At 43.7% G+C, this 19,331-nt stretch overlaps 1 protein-coding gene across 1 annotated transcript; it reads left to right on the top strand.

The window, feature by feature from the left end:
* Positions 1–310: 310 nt before the first annotated feature.
* Positions 311–16,639, top strand: drd4a (dopamine receptor D4a). The gene is made up of 4 exons (XM_023955478.2): positions 311–948; positions 2,567–2,679; positions 10,601–11,184; positions 13,109–16,639. The coding sequence occupies exons 1-4, from the start codon at positions 703–705 to the stop codon at positions 13,312–13,314; spliced, it is 1,149 nt and encodes a 382-aa protein (XP_023811246.1). The 5' UTR covers positions 311–702; the 3' UTR covers positions 13,315–16,639.
* Positions 16,640–19,331: the final 2,692 nt, after the last annotated feature.

Raw genomic sequence — 19,331 nt, 5'->3', positions numbered from 1 at the left:
TGTTACAAACACACAAAAAACACAGTTTTCATTGGAGTGGGTTTTTGAGAAGCTTTATTTTAAAAAAGTCTGATAAAAGAACGTTTTACTCAAATATTTAGATCAGTAGCTTTATAGGTTTGTTTATTTATGCTACTGTCCTTTCTAAGCCAAAATGTTAAATGTGTATTTTTTTCTTCTTTCTCATTTTTCTGCTGCATATCTTCAGGTATCGTTGTTTTGTCTCCCTCGTTTGTTTTTTCAAACCCCTCTCATCTCATCTGAGTGAATGTGGAGCGCGCGCGCGCAGCATATGGACAGCGCGTGTCCTGCTGCAGCTCAGAGGCTGAAAGACGCACAGCTGATAATCTGCTCTAATCGTTTAATTTTGCCCAGTGTGGCCTTTGCAGGTGCTCAGGTGAAGCTGGTGAAGCCACATCCGCCCGCTGTCTGGCCTCGATTCCGTCCTCGAGCTTCAACTTCGCGCGCTTCGTCCTGCTTTTCTGCGCGGGGGGAACTTTTCGGAGCGCGCGCTCCCAGACTTTCCCGTTAGTTGTTCCTTTGAGACGCGGAGGCGCATCTGCTCTTCACCTCAGCCCCTTATTAGCAACATGATGAGAAGCAGGAACTTTCCCCAAAGTCCACCCCGCCCTTGATGACAGGACGCTGGCCGCAGTGCTGTGGCTCTCCCCGGGACGCACCGACCGCAGAGCCGCGGCGGAGATGGCGGCCAACGCGAGCGCGGCGGCGGCGGCGGCGGGGCAGGACGCGGCGGCGGGACACAACCCGCTGGCGCTGGTGTTCGGCGTGCTGCTGATCGTGGTGATCATCTGCGGGAACCTGCTGGTGTGTCTGAGCGTCATCACGGAGAGGGCTCTGAAGACCACCACCAACTACTTCATCGTGAGTCTGGCGGTCGCAGACCTGATGCTGGCGGTGCTCGTCCTGCCGCTCTTCGTCTACTCGGAGGTGAGATCAGCCGGGGGGGGGGAATCCCGCTCTGTCTGCAAACTCTTCACAGTCCTACAAACACGCCTAAACTCTTCACACCCCCACTAAACAAGGAGGTGTTTTTCTGAATACACACGTGGAAACACAGAAATCCCTCTGCAGACCAAACTCTCTTCATTGTCCCCATTGGGCATGAATTTAAGAGGCATTTTTGCTATTCTATATTTGCATCCCTAAAGAAATTCCTTTTTTTAAAATCACATAAAGTATTTGATTTTATTGCACATTTTTATATTATTTAACATAATTTCTGTAAACTACAGTGAGAACAAAGACATGGATGAGTATGGAGGTCATGGCTTAATGCTATATAACAATTCTATCATATTTTATTCATTCATTCATCCTCTAAACTTGTTTTTGTCCCTTTCGGGGTCACTGGCTTGCTGGAGTCTATCCCAGCCACTTGTGGGCAAAGGCAGGGGGCATCCTGGACAGGTCACGTTCTGACACAGGACCCGGATCACACACCTATGCACACACACATTCACACCCAGGGACAATTTAGAGTAAACAATTACCCTATCATATTATACACACACACATTTATTTCTGAGACCCATATAACATTAATATGATCCACATTTTCCCTAAAATCTTATTGTAAATAAATTCCTCCATGTTTTCTACCCTGCAGCTCATCATCGGTCCACTACTAGAGGCAATAGAAGGCATTTTAATTCTTAATGCAAAATAGCTGCTTCCATGAAGTCTCAAAAGCACTTTAGGCGGGAAACGTTTTACCCATCATTTTTAACTTCATATAGAGAATAACTCATCTATTGGCATTTGTTTTTTAATGACTACTTGCTGTATTGAAAGAATGCATGTCTTGATAATTAATTCTCATTAATTCCCATGAATACAGTTACACCGTGGCAAAAAATGCATTTGAAACAGTAATAATGCATTTTTAGGCTGAACAGACAGTTCAGCCTAAAAATAACGAAATGAGAAGTTAGGCTCACTTTTGCAAGCTGCCTTCAGTGGCGGACTGTGCATTACACACCTGGGCCTTTAGTAGTGCTATGTCTGAATCACTCAACCCCTCAATAACTTATGTCCAATCAGAAGGTCTGAATACTGTGATGTTGCCTAAGCCTGCTAGAAGGCCCTGCTGACACCAACTCAAAATCTGATTAGTTGAAGGAAATTAATGTTCAACATTGATTTCGCATTATGGGCCTTTAGAGAGAAGAATCGAGTGCTTTTATGAGCCTGTCACAAATCCGGCAAATGGAGAGTGTTTTGTCAGGAAATGCAAAGCAAATGTGTGAATCACAAGACCCTGAAAGGGAGCAGCAGAAAAGCAAAGAAAAATCATTTTGTAAACCTCATGTGGACTCCACCCCCATAATGGATTCTCAGAAAATCAGGAGCCACAATAGACCCATAACACAGCTGGGTATTTGTGGGTTTGGCCTCTTGTCTGTTTGCTGATCCAATTTGCTCCTCCCGATAACATTAACCTGAAGAGTCTGGTTTTGGCCATCACAGCCTTTGTTTTGTTGGTGCATATTCCCGTCTTTTTTCCTGTGTTGACTGAGTGCTGATTGAATCGGAGTGAATGTTCTAGTTCCAGGATGGTGTCTGGACCCTCAGTACCACGATCTGTGATGGGTTAATGACCATGGACGTCATGCTGTGCACCGCCTCCATCTTCAACCTCTGCGCCATCAGCATCGACAGGTCAGTATCCCCGGAGCAGAAAATGAAGATCATTTGGATTGTGGCAACATTTGATAACTCCCCAGAGTGAACCCTGAAGATTAGGAACATGAAGGGAAACTTCTCCTGAAGGAACCAACAAATGATACAGTCGTCCTTTAAAGCTGAGCAGTTCGTTAGAGGAAAAAGTCGTTTTTATAAACACGGTATTATTATTTTTTTAATTGTTGTTTTTGGATTAGACAGCACAAATACACTACTCCCAATAAGTTCAGGATATTGTTATCTATATGAGTGCCTTTTCTATATAATGTAAAAACGTAAAAATCCATTTGGTATTACCGATCATTGATGAGAAGAAACACCATTTGAATTGGTTTGTTATTTTTTACCCCCATAAATAAGGACAATAGTAAAGATAGACCCAAATAAAAAACATTGACATTGTTGACATATTTCCACCATTTGCTGCAACAGCAGCTTGACAGTGACGTCTCATGTTCCTCAATATTTTCCTGATGTTGTTCTAAGGCGTTTCACTTTTCCACATGTTCTACATGCAGTTCTGCCAGGTCACCTGGGGTTACGATCATCCAATGTCTCTGCTTCAACTGATCCTAGACATGCTCTATTCGGTTCAGGTCAGGGGTCATTGCAGGTCGAACCATATGAGGCACTCCCACTTCCTGAAGTTGAGTTGTGGCAATTCTGGCACCATGTGGTGGAGCATTATCATCCATGAACAGAAAGTTGGGGGCATGCTGGTGGAATTGGGGGATGATGATTGGGTATATGATGTCTCTGAGGTAAGACTCTGCAGTAATTGGACCATCCACAATAACCACATGGGTTTAATGCTGACTGGTGATTTCTGCCCAGACTGTTGCACCTCCTCCACCAAAGCCAACCCTGGGGATCATATTGACCGTGTCACTCACCTCGCCTTCTCCAGCAATGCTGACGACCATAATTTCTGTGGAAGTGAACAGGACAGTAGACTGTTGCTGCATTGTCTAGGTCACATGGTCTGATCTCCACTTCAAACGTTTGCGGCGGTGTCTTGGTCTCAGTGGAGTCCCCTGGAACAATCCTCCGTCATTCAAGTCAAAGCGGTGGAGTTGGTTGTGATTGGTTTGCTTGTGAACCCCAGCACCCCTCACATATGTTAAATGGGCCTACAGCTGAGTGACAGTTGCAGAACCATGTCTGAGGTCATGGTTAGGCACTGGTAATGGTTGTGGTATGTCTCTGGTGGGATTCCACATCTGGGTCTATCCCAAACTTAGCCAGCAGTTCTGTTTCTTGATGCAAGTCTGATGATGACACCTTGGACACACCGAGTTCACCTGCAACATCTGACTGTCTACAGCCAACCTGAAGGCGCTGTGCCCAGGTGGAGCTGGCCGTCTGTTGAGCAGCGTCATGTGTTCATGGCTGTTTCAATGATGAACTTGGAATGACGTGCTGACAAAATCAGCTCTTTATCCTCACAGAATTTTGACATTGATGCTGCATTGAAAAGATTTTTTGTATGGGTGTTTTTGGTTTTGGCCCCAGTAAGTCAGACACACTGAACACAGTGAGACCATCACTACTACTGCCTCCCTATCCTGAAAATCTGTGAAGTGAAACACTGTTTACGGCATCCACTGAGTTTTTCACCATATCCCTAACTTAGTGTGAAGTGTATGAAGCTAATCCCTTTAAATCTGTGTGTTCCTGTTGCAATGACTTCTTGTGCACACATCAAATTTTTACATAAATGTGCTTCTGTCTGTTCACTAGATGAGTTAGCATTTGTTTCTTTAGTAGCCCACATTGTAAAAAGCTTTATTGGAGATAGGGATGAGTGATATATCGGCGCCAGTATTGGTATCGGCTGATATTTACATAATTTGAGTTTATCGGTATCAGTTCGATATTCAAAAAACCTGATTTTCTTCTGACTGTTTTCAGAAACGCTTTATTTTTTAAATGTATACATGTTGTTCCTAATAGATTGGGAAGCTTATGTTTATAGTCATGGTCAGCCATTGACTGTTTTCAGGTAAATGTTATTTTTGATAGGGATCCATGTCGTACCTAATAGATCCCTGCAATGGGGAGCTTATGGTTTAAAGTTATGTCCAATATTCAATATATGCTCTGAATGCTTACAGATATATTCGTATGACACTTTTAAAGTGGTACTTGTTCCTATGAGTGTTACGGGGAGAGGAAGAGGGAGTACCCAGGCGCAGAGAGGAGAGGAGGCAGGAGGTTGCAGGGGAACGGGGCTTTAATAATAACAAATGACTACAAACCAAAATCCACTGCTTAGCAGGCTAGAAACTCGAAACTTGAAAATACACAACGCTCGAAAACAGGGAACAGCACAATATGGACCAGCACAGGAGGAAGGGAAAGACAAGACTTAAATACATACAAGGGAACAAGACACAGGTGGAAACACTCAGGACTGATGGGGAAAGGTAAAACTTGAGACAACAACAAAACAGGAAATGCTACCAAATAAAACAGGAAGTAACTCAAACAGGCCCGAACATAAAACAACTAGAACATAAAGGCAAAGAACCTGAAACCGTGACAATGAGATACTTTGCTGTATGTTAAAAAAGGACAAGTACAGTGTTCTGTAAAAGAAAAGTTGTGCATTTATAAAAGGAAACAAAAAGGAAATCTAAACTTTGTGTTAATGTAGCCACTTAAGTATCGGTATCGGCAAATATCGGCTATCGGCTACAGTTACAGGAGAAATGTCATTTATCGGAATTGACCGAAAACGACATTTTATTGGCCCATCCCTAATGGCAGGATCGATCTGCTTCCTATTTCCGAGCCATCCCTCTGCATGTCACCGTTGCCTGTTCTGTTTATCCAGTCAGAAGCTTGAATTCCTCAACTCAGCAGTTTGACAGTGAGATTGGAAAGGAAATTTGCAAATCTATCAGTGTAGTAGGTTATAAGTACCAGAATTGGCGAAAATCTTTGACCAGTTCAATGTAAGAATGGTTCTAAATGCAGAAATAATGTCTTTTAAACTGAAAATCCTCCTGGAAACAGCATCACTTTAAAACTACATTTTATTGACAATAAGTTGTAAACCATACATTTAAAATGTGTTTTCACTACTAAGGTAAAATGAAATTCAAGGTGTGGTCAAATTCATTAAGCTCTATCCCAATGAACGGAGAGTACATAAACAGACATCCAGAATGAAGTGTAAAAACTGCCTCAGCTCTGCTTTCCAAAAAAGACATTCTCTGAGGATGCTGATTCATTTTCTCCTTAACTTTAGAATGAAGTGACAATCTGTTTGTCAGTGCCTTAGTCAAAACTGTGGATATGGGCGGGACGAGCAGTCTGCGGGTGAAAAACCTGTTCGGACCACACAAGTGGTCCACATGGAATGTTAAGATCCTCGACGTCCAGGACGTTGAGCATATAAAGAGAAAATGTTCATGCACATTTTTTTCTAAGGGCATGTTGAGAGCAACAGGTTGTGGCGAATACGTAAACAACACATAAGGTTGAAGTAGGTGAGACGAAGGCGTGTCGTACAGATTTATTATGTTTTTTACCCCTCCCAAACCCTGCACACTGCACAACGCACCCATTAGTGCTGTTCAAGTGACAAGTGTGTACTCTTTGTGTGCACCCTGACTGTTAGAAATGAGGAAATGAGACGATAGAGTGTAGTTTGTGTGGAGATCATACATGGATCTATATGCGCACTTATGTATCACATGCTCACCCGTGTGTGCAGTCAGTAATGAGCCTGTCCGCTCACCTTACTAAGGACTAGTGTTGCATAAAGGCCCCGTATGTCAGCATCACCCGTACGTCATAAGTGTGTCGTAACTTCCATTACCCTTACAAATACATCACGATGCACTTACCACATGCACAACAATGGTACATTTCATTTTCATGAGGTCCCTTAAGGTGGCTATAAAAACCTCAAGACACACCTGTGCTCCCTTTAAGATGCAGCCCCTCCTCTCTACGACCCTCTATGAGCCAGGACAACCATGCATGTGACTAAAGCACAAGCTTGCAGTGTCATTATAGGGTCACATCAGGGATTTTTAGAAACATCCGTCAGGTTAGTCGAAGCATAACTGTGTGTGTCGTGGTCACAATGGACACCTTCAGCTGCATCACATTTTTGTGTTGTTTCCTACTAATGTTTCAATTGAGACGAATCGGAAACAAAACAATTGAAAACACTAAAGGAGAAATATTTTTAATGAGCTAAACGTCCAGCTGTTCCCAACGTTTGATCAGTTTGTCTCGATAAGATGACTAAACTGTCAGCTGAGGTCCAAGAATGACACCATGAGCCAAAAACCCTGAGCTGTTCCTGTCATTCGCTGCATCAAACCTCATAGAAAAACTTGCTTCCATGAAACCTGTTGGGAACAGCAGACTGAGTCAGGTTGATGATGTCTGAAGCAGCCAGTCACATTCATTCACTCACCGAACGACAGGATCTGAATAATGGAGGAGTGGGAATCCAGGTGCTGAGGAGAGCGCTCTTCTGGTCTACCTCACATTCCAAAGGAAACACTCATTCATGCATGAGAGGTTGAATTTAGCAAAGCAGGTGTTTCACCTGAACCAGAGGATGCAAATCAAACATCATAAAGAGTTTACAGAGCTGTGAAGACCAACAATCATCAACTGTAGATATTTGGAAAATAATCTGTTTTTACCTGCTCTTTTATTAAGTAACCACCGAGAGGTGCCGCCATTCCCCCTCTTCTTGCCTTTTAGTCTCGCTATGTTCTGATTTTTCTGGAAAAACTACCAGTCCTCTCCTAAGCGGTCCGTCTGTTCCCCACATCATAACATTTCAACGTCTCAGAGATGCATGTCTCAGCCAATCGGTGGTTGCCCCGGCCGGTTGGCTGCCTCGGTCCCGTCGAGGCCTGACCAGAGCTCTTCTAGGGCTGGCGTTTGGGGGCCTGGGCTTGCTCCGGGGGGGGGGCGACGCTTTCTGGCTCCTCTCTTTCTGTGTGGGGTGGGTGGTGCCGGGCCTGGGGTGTCGGCGCCTCCGGGGATGGGGCCCCTGGGCTGGGTGGGCCTGGCCCCTTTGCTGGGGGGGGGGGGGGGGGGATAGCTGTTTGACCAGTACAGCTTACACACACCCCTCCCCCCCGCAATATATACATTCCAACATAAACACACACACACATGCACACACACCCTCTCAAACACCCATACACGCACACACATTTTGCAAGGAAGGTGGGACCTAGGACCATCTGTCCCCTACCCCTTCCCTGGTGGGGGCTGTGGGCCCCTTGGCAACGGCGGCCGTGTCCCCTGGGTGCCGGCTTCCTGGGCCCGGCGGTGCTCTCTCCGTGCGGTGGGGGGGTTCACATTATACCTGAGCTGGGGGTGTTCGTGTCCCTGGGGGGTGGGTCCTGGTCCTTGCCCCTGAGCGCTAGGCCCCGCCAAATTTCCAACTGTGGCCGAGCCTGGTCGGGCCATATTTACAACACCCCTTGTGGGCCCCCTTTTTACCCCGGGGTTCCCCCCTCCTGGGTGGGGGCGGCGGGCCCCTGCCTTGCTCCTCCCTGGACCAACCGTGGGCCAGGTGGGTGGCTGCCTGGAGTGCGGAGCGGGTCTTCCTTGGGGGGTCCTGGCTTGTACCTGGGGTTGGGGCGGGGGGATGCCCGGAACTCCTGGGTGGTGATGGGGTGCTCGTCTGGGGCTGTGGGCGTCCTTCTCCGGTGGGGCCCTGCGTTGGGCTCTCCCGGCGCGGCGGGGGGGCTGCTCTCCTGGTGGGGCTGGGGCGGCGCTCTCTTTCCCTCTATTTTAGAAGAACATAAACACTCACCTGAGCACAAGTGTTAGCTCACCTTTGCACTAACGGTTTGTATGATTGAATGACTGAAATATTTCACACTAGTTGGTTTTAAGGCATAAGCATGCGTGTGAACACTATCTGTTTTGAGTACATGTCGACATGTGGACATTTTTGCAGCTAACAGGTGTGTTGATAACATTTGAGTGTGTGTGTGGACAGGCCCCGCCCTTTTTGTACTACATTTGAACCTTACCGTAATGATTAACAACCAGTAAACTTGTTGCTTTATGCTGCTTCATGGTCTTATCCCCCCTCCCCTCCTATTATCACCCTCCTACCCCCCTCTCTCTCTAACATCCCTCCCTTTTCTTCCCTTCTTTCCTTTTCCGTCCGGTCCAACACCAAAGATTTTCAAACATGGTTGAAATTAATAAAGTTTGGCCTAATTTAAAAAGGGGTTTATTCAGACATACCTTTGGTTTGTCTGAAGATTAATAACCCCTCTTGTTAAGGTAAAATATGTCCAACACAAGAGGCCCTCAGCTCTGATCTGCCTGCCCAGCTGTTGGACAGGACAAGTAAAAAAAAAAAAAAAAAAAAAAGAGATGCATGTCTTTTTACTAGTTTATGTTTTAAAAGAAAAACTTTGAGTGCTGAGAAAACCCCTCCCCCTCTGGTCCCCGGCAGTAACTATCTCTTGAGTTCTAACCGCACTTCCTGGATGCTGCACACCTGACTCATTCACACAATTAACCACAGCATATTTAAGCACAGCACTGAGCAGAGCTCAGTGTGAAGCATTGTTTGTGCCACTTTGCCTTCAAATGTTTCCGGTTCCGGATTACAGCACGGACGCGTGTGGCCGAGGGCGGCTTTACAACTATCTACAAATGACTTAAAAAGTTGATTTTCTCCCAAAAAAGAGAGCTGACTATGGCCCCTAAGAAAAACCATGAATACGAAGACCTTAAAAAGACTCTTGATGACATCCAAGCTGCGTTGTGTCCCTTTATGAAACAAGTTAACGCGAAGCTAACTCCGCTTTTAGTGCTAATGGAAGAATTCCTGGGGCTCCGAGCTCAAAATGAGCAACGAGAAAACCGGGTCGACATTCTGGAGAAAAGACTGGACGATGTGGAACAACAAGTAAGGATGAATAATGTCATTCTCACTGGAGTACCGATCAAACCTCGGGCAAAGCTAAATGCAGCTGGAGTTAGCATTGCTAATGCTAATAGCGCTAGCATTGCTAGCAGTTCTGAAACGGAGAGCGGTGGAGAGTCTCTGGAACACCAAGTGGATTCATTTCTCACGTCTAAAGGGATTTCCCTGGATCTTAATACCATGGAGACCTAACACCTGCTCCCCAGGAGAAAGAAGACGGATAAACTAGCGATCCTCATCAGGTTTGTGAATCAAAAACACAAGCTAGCTCTGATGAACCAAAGGAACCAAGGACACAGCGACAGTCAACTGGGGGAGCGGGGATCAAACCGCCGACCCTTCGATCATTGGATGACCTGCTCAACCTACTGAGCCACTGCCGCCCCAATCATTAATCATTTAAAGTGTAAATTGCATTTTGTGTTTCTAAGATTTTGTTATTCGTAGCACATGCAAATCCACAATTGCAAGCACATACAGTTACACACAAAATCTATTTTATAAGTTACAAATCAAGTACTCAAACACATATGCTTTGAGACTGATTTTTCTCCATAGTAAGATGTTCTAGAAGCTTTAAAAATGTGTGACTGTAATTACATTATCGGATTCATTGTTAATTACATTAATTGTTGGGTTGGATTACCACCATTTTTTTCATTTGTATCCTATTATTTCCTCATTTTAATCTAGTTCTATGGAACTACAAAAACTTTTTCCAGTGACTCAGGAAAGAACTATAAACTGGGTTTAAATGAAACCACTATAACTGAAAAAATCAGTGTTGCTCCAAAAAAAATGAATCCAAAAATCCAACAATAATCTAAGAACTGGGTTAAAGAAGTATTTGAAGAGTATAAGAAGGAATAAAATGGTACTGAACTGCAGTATTTATTATTGTACTTGAAAATAAGATGAAGTTGCTTTTTAGAATGACTTTGTTGTAAAATTGTATCATTTCAGGTTCATTGCTGTGTCGATCCCTCTGAACTACAACAGGAAGCACGTGGACCTGCGTCAAACTGTTCTGCTGTCAGCCACTTGGATCTTGGCCCTGGCCGTGGCCTCCCCAATCTTGTTTGGTATCAACAACATCCCAAACCGGGACCGTGGAGAGTGTAAGCTGGAGAACGACGACTATGTGCTCTACTCGTCCGTGTGCTCCTTCTTCATCCCCTGTCCCATCATGGTGCTGCTATACTGCGGGATGTTTCGAGGACTGCACCGCTGGGAGGAGGCCCGGAGAGCCAAGCTCAAGAGCAGCATCCAGGCCTGCCGCAAACTGCAGGAGGCTGCGTCCTCCCTGCCTCCTTTGGCCTCCCTGCCTCCGCCACTGCCCCCCATCATAGAGAGGGAACCGAGTGATATGCCGGGCGAGCAGCCCGAATTGCCGCCTGTGGACCAGCCACATAATTCTGAGTGCAAACGCTCTGTACCCACTGTAAGCTTTGCAGAAATCAAGTTTGACCCTAACCCTAACAGAAAAAAGAGGGCCAAAATCAACAGCCGAGAGAGGAAAGCCATGAGGGTGCTTCCGGTTGTTGTCGGTAAGTTTGGTTCTAAAGGAACTGGTTATTCCATAACTTGAAAAACTGACAGCTAAAAAGATCCCAATCTGTCTGTTTCTGTAATGTAGTGAAACATGAGTCCTTAGTTTGAAAATTAAAGACAGACTGAAGCAAACTCAATGAGCAAGATGGAAACTCCCTCAGGTATTATTTACTGTGATATAACGACTCGCACTGTAACGGGGCTCCCCGCTGACACCTCAGGCGCCCGACCCAAAGCACCAACGCATCAGGCAGAATGGGTCAGCCTATTAATAGCTGTGCCACTGCTCCTCTTTTCCACACGGCAACTAATCCCACCAGCTTCATAATCTGAAATCCAATTACAACCTAAGACTGTCAGACGGCTTTTTAGGTGTCCATGTAATACTAATGAGTTTGTTCTACAAGCTGACATGACAGTTTGGGGAAAGCTGAGGCAAAACCTGGAATGCATGTATGTTCTGGCAATATAAAAAAAAAAAATACATGGAATTTTGCGATATTTTGGGTTTAGATTTCTGCAGCCTGAAACAATCCTTGGCAGAGACCTCTTAATAGGAAGGACCTCCACAGTAAAACACAATAACAGATACATTTTATTTTATTTAGGACTCCCACTCTGATCCTCTTTTTATCTAGTTTCACTGCGTTCCCAGTGGTCTTTTAATTATGATTATGTTAGGGTTATGACATTTTTAGCCAAAACAAAAGAATCTAGCATTTTCTAGGACATAGTTTCTCACCAGCAACAGGAGGTCATTAGAAAAATACTTCTGTCGTGGGTGCGACTAGCAGGTATAGAGCAACCCCGCCCCTCTTTCTATCACCGATAACTGAGAGCTCTCTGTTTACATGCCCTCCCAGTAGCTTACAACCCCTCACACCCCCAGCATAACATTAGCGGTGCAACAAAAATAGATAGTGAGTAATATCAGTTATCCAGTTGTACAGTTTAGATCCAGATTCCAGCTCAGACGAGGAAAACAAAGACGTTCATGGATCCATTTGTCTATGAGTGGATGCATCAGAATGGAGCACAGCAGGAAGCTCTGAAGCTTGCGGCTCTCCCGGCATATTTTCTGTTGCAAATAAGCTCTTTTTTAAACACCATTTTTTGTGTACTCCTGATTCACATCAATAATCACAAACGAAATTTGAATCCTTATATTCTTCCTAAATGTCCTCGTCTCTGGCTCGTCTGTGCTCCTGCTTCTACACTGGTTGTGGACTCTAAGAAAACCTATGAAGCCCATCTGCTGGACTATTTAAACATGTAGTTGTAGCATTAGATAAGCTAATTCTTCTCTAAGAGTTCTGGTACATCGCCTGTCCGTCCTGGGGGAGGATCCCACCTTCATGTGGACACCCCTGAGGTTTCTTCTTTTTTTCCGGAATCCGTCTTTTTTAGGAGTTTTTCCTTACCGCGAATGGTGTTTTACAGGCAGGGATGTCCAGTTTAGTTTAGCCATAACCGATTGAATTCTAAAACTTCATGCTATTAATGATTTCATGTTCTTATACAATTACCGGTATGAAGCCTATTGAGACAACTATTGTTGTAATGTTGGGCTATAAAAATAAAATTGAACAGAGTTGAATTGAAATCCATCATGAAAGAAAAGCCACAAAAAACTGTTAAAAACACCTAAAAAAACACTATTTTCATTGGAGAAGGTCTTTAACTTTGACAGTCTTGCTGACTGAATCTTGAAGCCAGTTCAAGGTGCAGCTGAAAACGTCACTTAGTGCCTTCAGGTGAATTCATCCAGTTTAGGGGGATAAATTCAGATACAGCCCAAAATACAGTCGTGGTTGGTTCATGGTGAAACCTTTGTTGTGAACGTGACATAAAAATACAGTTGTGTCCCCCTCCAAATGAATCCGCATTCTGTTTGATCCAGACTCTTCTGTCCCTCTGCAGGTGCCTTTCTCTTTTGCTGGACCCCCTTCTTTGTTCTTCACATCATGCGAGCGCGTTGTCATGACTGCCAAATCCCATCGGCTTTGATGAGCTTGGTAACGTGGCTCGGCTACGTCAACAGCGCCCTCAACCCCATCATCTACACCATCTTCAACACTGAGTTCAGGAACTTTTTCAAAAAGGTTTTGCACCGCTGCTGCTCATAGAAGAACCCCCAGCTGCTGGGAAGACTCTAAACATCTGGAGTCTGCTCACGCCCTCAATCTCTGTCCTCTGAGGTTTCTACTTCTAACAGTACAGTTTGTCTTCTTATCAGCACTTTCAACAGCTTTAAGGTAAAACTTCATTTACAGTTTTTCTCAGTCGCTTTAGTACATTTCTCAGATCAGAATTGAAGTTTGCAAATACGTGTGTGCATTTCTCAAAACAATGTGTACAAACAGCAAAACACTATGGATTTCTTGCAAAAGCCTGTAACTTGCTAAAAATCTTTAGTTCATCTCTCCAAACTAAGTCTTTGTCATTGAACATGTCAGTGCCATCAGAATGTCAAGTCCTTGTGTCATTGTCTACGAACAAGACAGTCAAATGACTTTGTCATGTTGTCAATATAACTGTGTACTTTAGAGGGAGGTTCTGATGTAAACTATGGCTAAAGTTTGGATGACAATTATTGTAAAATGGAAGTTACACCTTTTTTGTTTGATTGCAAGAGACTGGACAAGATTCACATTAACACTTTTATTGTTCATATTGTAATTTTTTGACAGACCATGTCATACCAACATAGAAAAAACCCACTGAAAACAGTAACACAAAGGGAAAAAAAGATAGGACAATACTCTGTACAACAGTACAGGCAGTGCAGTAGGAATTGGTGTGGTCCTCCTACACCTCTTATCGTTCCTGTATGTTAGGCCACAAATTCTCATCCACATCACAGCGAATATCCTCTCTTGCAATGCAGCGTGGAAAGAATCTTTTAGAGTGTCTTATCCAGCCTCTGCAGGCGTCTGCTGTGATGTCATCACACGCTGCATCCATGGCAGCCAGGAGGGTCATTTGTGTATGTGGCTGGCGATCATAAACTTTCCATCTCCATGCTAATAAAAATTCCTCAATAGGGTTAAGGAATGGAGAGTAGGGTGAAATGAACTCCATCCGCATCCTGTTGTGGGCTGCAAACCATTGCCTGATGATGTTGGAGTGATGAAAACTCACATTGTCCCAAACTATCACACACGTTGGCAGGTGATCTCCACTCTGACCCCTCTCTTCTTCAGGGATGAGATCTCTGTAGAGAGTTTCTAGAAAGGTTATAAGATGTTCTGTGTTGTATGGACCTATTATGGGAATATGAGTAAGCACACCATTGTCACAGATGGCCGCACCCATGGTTATGTTCCCGCCCCGTTGGCCTGGCACATCAACTGCGGCCCTGCGGCCGATGATATTTCGGCCACGCCTTGTACATTTTGTTAGGTTGAAGCCAGCCTCATCCATGTAGATGAAGCTGTGTGGCTGTTCACTTGCTTCCAGTTCCATCATACGCTAAATACAGAAGACACAAAATGAGTTTTATGAATTACAAGAATTTACATTTTGGCCAAGATAGAGTTACATCAAATGTATAAATCACATATTGCATTACTTTTCTACAGCCATAGCAAATGTGTAAAGATTTGTGTAATGTGTAAAAACCCGCTTACTGTAATGTATATCGTTGTATGATATACATAGTGTTTACTGTGCAGTACAGTTACTGCATGTCCATGCATGTTTTACCTGTACATACTGGTAGCGTAGTTCCTTCACTCTTTCACAGTTAGAGCTGCTTCATTTTCATCTGGTGTCCTTTCAGCACTCTGTTAAATGGTTGAGATGCTGACTGTTTGGATATTTGCAAATATGTTGTTGTCCTCTATAATGGCACTCTTTATCTCTCTTAGTCTTATCGCATTGTTTTCTACAATCATGGTGCAAAACGCCTCCTCCTGTTGAGCAGTGAAAAGGGGCCCTCTGCCGCCCCTGTGAAGTTGTCTTGCAGTCCTATGTGGAAAAGATACAGTAATGCAAAATTCAGGAAGATAAAATGTCACTGTGTAAAATGTAAGCCTACTTACAGTACTTACTGAATCTTGCAAAAAGCTTTACATATTGTAAAAATACTGTAATATTGTATGAAACATCACAGAACAGTTCATATTTTAGATTACATACCTGTTCTCTCGACGAAAGGTCTGAATGATTGAGGACACAGTTGTTCTCCCAACATTTGGCTGCACCCTTCTACAAGCCTCAGCCATTGTGAGCCCATGGTTGACAACATGGTCTACAAGTGTGGCTCTTATCTCATCAGGAACACGTACATGTCTTCGGCCTCTTCCTCGGTTTTGCCCCCTATCTCCTCCACCACGCAGCCTCACTCCTCTTCCTCTTCGTCTTCTCTCTGGCTGTTGACCCCGTCCAATTCCTTGTCCTTCCATTGTCAGACATAGAACATTGTGTTGTGCTTCAGCCATATACAGTATATACTTGCCCATTCATTGTCAATGAGATGCACCTTTGTTAGAGGAAGTCAAGTCACCTGAGAGCAATTTACCAATTCAGGACAGATTTAGACAAAAACATATAATGGAGATGTATAGAAATATGTTTGTCACATTTTGACAACTTGGTCAACCATTTTGCAGTTAATGACATATGATAAACTAATGACTAGGTGTTTTGAGGAGTAAGACTATTGCACAGTGAACTATATAATACATTTTGATCAACATGACATAAACAATTGATAATGTAGCAAAGAGCAGAGAGTTGTACATAATCATTTGCATGGATGTACCAAAGCAATTGCAACTTGTTCAAAGAAGTGAGAAACTGCTTATATGACGTGCACAAGTGACATCATGATGTGAAGATTGAACAAATAGTTTTGGGAATTTCATTCCGATCTGAGAATTGTACTAAAGCGACTGAGAAAAACTGTAATACACTTTCTAATTCAGACCAAGAACTTTTACCGACTGAGGGGCACGCTGACAAAAGACTGCAGTACTTGCACTTTTCATAAACTGATGTGCTTCTTCATGCAAATGTTTCATACTGATTCTAATCTATGCATCCTGCATTTGGTTGAACTATTCCAAGCAGTTTGGTCAGGTTTTTATGTTGCAGTTTATGCCAGACTATTGTTTAGAGACGGAAGCCTCTTTTCATTCATGGGTGTGACTGTCCTTCACTTGCATTGTAGAGGTTAGTGTGAATGACCGTCATTGTTTGTGCCATGTAAGGGTTCTGCTGTGTGTTTAAGGCCTTTTTCACATCAGCAGCTACCTTTCTGATGTATTATTTTTTATGCATTTATATGAAAATGTAAGGAAAACAGATTTTGTAAAAAAAAATAAAAAAGTTTACATTTTGAAAGATGCTCTTAAAGATGAGACTCCAAATATTTGGAAAGGTTTTTATTCTAACTGCCCTAATCTCATCCACTTAAATGTCAAAAAGTAAATAAATTATTTGTAACTTTTGTGTTTCATCTAACATATTTACAGTCCCACTGACAGTTGTGTGTACAATTAAAGATATTTCTACTATGTACTGAGCAAATACAATGTAGGAAAAGCCAACAAACCAATACCTTTAGTTTTTCAGTGTTTTTGTTTTTAATAATAATGTTCTGGAGCTTTCAGATGCCTTCATGTTGTGCCCAAAAAGCGACCTTAATGACAACATCAGGGGATTTGTTGCAGCAGATCAATCTGCCATGTCATCATCTTAAAGCCATTTCCAACCGGAAGGAGCTGCATTTCCAGAAGAGAATGCAGGGTTGAGTGCTGTATTGCTGAATGAAAATGAAACTTAAAGGATGACAGTTGGCGAAAGAAATTTAAATAAAGAAATTATCAAAGTTGACCATAAATAAAGTGAAAACAGCACAACAACAAAAAAGATGTTTTTGTGAAAAATGCCAGCGCCGGGTCTCGAACCAGCGAGTTTCTGCACCAAAGATTCCCCTTGGATTTCAATGGAGGCAAAAATCCTGGAAATCCTGGAATTTCTTGAAAAGTTCAAGGATTTGAAGGACCAAATGTCATAGCTGGAAAAAGCTGAAAGAGTTGAACATTTTAATAGTTGAATGGTTAAAATAACTGAAAAATTGTAGGAATTAAGCGCCAAAAAAGTGGCGGAAGACACTTTAATAAAAAAAAAAAAAAAAAAGGAAAGAGAAACAGGAAAGCAGTGGGCTGAATGCTTTATAGCAATGTCAAGTCAGCGGTTAAAGCCTCAGGCCTTAGTCACACGCCCCCTTACGGGGGTTGTTGACCGGTATGGGTTCTTGGGTTGTCTGGGCCCATAGAGGGTTGTAGCGAGGAGCAGCTGCATCTTAGAGAGTGCAGGTGTGTCTTGTAGTTTCCTCTTTATAGGACGTCATGAAAACGGAAGGTACCATTGATGTCTGTGTGAAGGATTTGCAAGGCTAATGGAAGTAATATGAACTTATGACGTATCGGTGATGCTAAACCATACGGTGGCATACGTCATTAGGTGTGAATACTGGCTCCTCACTGACCAGGTGCAAATGCTGCACGCACAGGGTGTGCATGTGATACACACATGTCCGTAGGACATCCACACAAACAAACGCCTTTGCCGCACGCAAGGAGCCCTTCCTTATTATGGGAACAGCACTGACGGGCTCCATGCTCAGCCCACAGGGTTTGGGGGGTTAAGAATCCAAACAACACGCCTGCACCTAACCTACTTCACCCTTACCCTTGTGTGTTGAATAGGTGTTTGCCATGACCTGTCGCCCGCAGCATTTCTCCATTTTTCACCTGCAGACAGCTTCTGTCCACCTAGAAGGGCAATTGGGGACTAAGGCATCCATTTCTCAGAAGTGGACTTTAGAGTCCGTCCTGGATGTCAACGAGTGAGGCCGAGGATTAGCCTGACATGATTGAACACAGAGAGTTATTAATATTACATGTTCTCTTCTCTTCTAGCATGTTAGAGAAACTCTGTCTACGTATGAGGAGCGCATGCAAACTCCACAGAGAAGTCAGGATTCAAAGCAGGATCTCGCACTATAACAGCAATGGCTCACCATCGCACCAACATGCAGCCCCGCTTCCAAACTGTTTGCAGCCAGTTTCTGTCATTAAAGATTGATTATGAGAGGAAATCATTAACGTGACCTTAGCATTGAGCTCAGATCCTTCAGATCTCAAACTACAGCAGGCAGGCTTACAGGATCCACCTAGCTCTGCAACTTATACATCCTTAAAAGTATGTTTCATTTTGTTTCCTACAGTGATGTGTTCGAGGATTTTGTCTCAGGAGACGGTGTAAACGTTACATTCATGCGGTTACCATTGATTGCACTGTGTTGAATCAACTCCAAACAAGGAAGTGTCATTATCGCTTGTGAATCCTGTTACAAGGACACAAACATGTATCTATCTCTAGCAAGAACCACACGACCATCATGTTCACCTTTTTTGCTTTCCTCGCCCAGACCGTGGTCAGGGCAAACAGGGAAGCTGTTGTTGATGACAGAGGCCAAAGATTCCTTTCAGCAGGTTTGCATTGCATGCTATTTTCTTGGCCATTCTTCCATACGGATTTTCTCAAGGGCTGTGATGATCAGAGCTAAAGACAAGCTGGAAGGGAGGGACAAGAAGCTCCTTGAGGATTACTGCAGGGGGGTTGATTCTGTCCACGATTACTCCTTCTGGAAGATCTGCTTACGCCCTGAACAGAGTGGTCTTACTGGACGTCTGCTTTGACCCTTTCAACTGTGAAGACAGAAAAGAAATGTGTGAAGGTTTTCATCCAGAGCTGGGCTGCAAAGCACACTTCCCAGGGCAAGGACCAAGAAACTGACCGGAGGGGGGAAATGGAGAGAAAACGGATGATTTCGAGGAGGAACTCAGATGCAGCTTTTGCTTCAAACTATTCCTCTGTTCCTAATTGAATGGTCTCTGAACGATGCCCTTAGGCCTTCAGAGAAGCTCATGAGGGAGCAGGAGGCTTCCAGTCCTCCTCACTCCCTGAACGCCTGTTTTTGCTTTTTTTCATGTATTCATGGAGAAGGTTAGAAAATAAGGATGCCGCTTTCATTGTGGAGCAATATCTGTTCCACAATGAAGCTGAAGTGTTCTGTGTTTTGTTGTGTTGACCGCCTTTTTGTCAGACCGATCTTCTATTCTTCCTACAG

The sequence above is a fragment of the Oryzias latipes genome, chromosome 6 (assembly GCF_053564925.1).
Source record: "Oryzias latipes strain Hd-rR chromosome 6, Olatipes_Hd-rR_3.1".
Lineage (NCBI taxonomy): Eukaryota > Metazoa > Chordata > Actinopteri > Beloniformes > Adrianichthyidae > Oryzias > Oryzias latipes.
The sequence above is the reverse complement of the archived record's forward strand: the minus strand, read 5'-3'. Positions and strand labels throughout refer to the sequence as shown.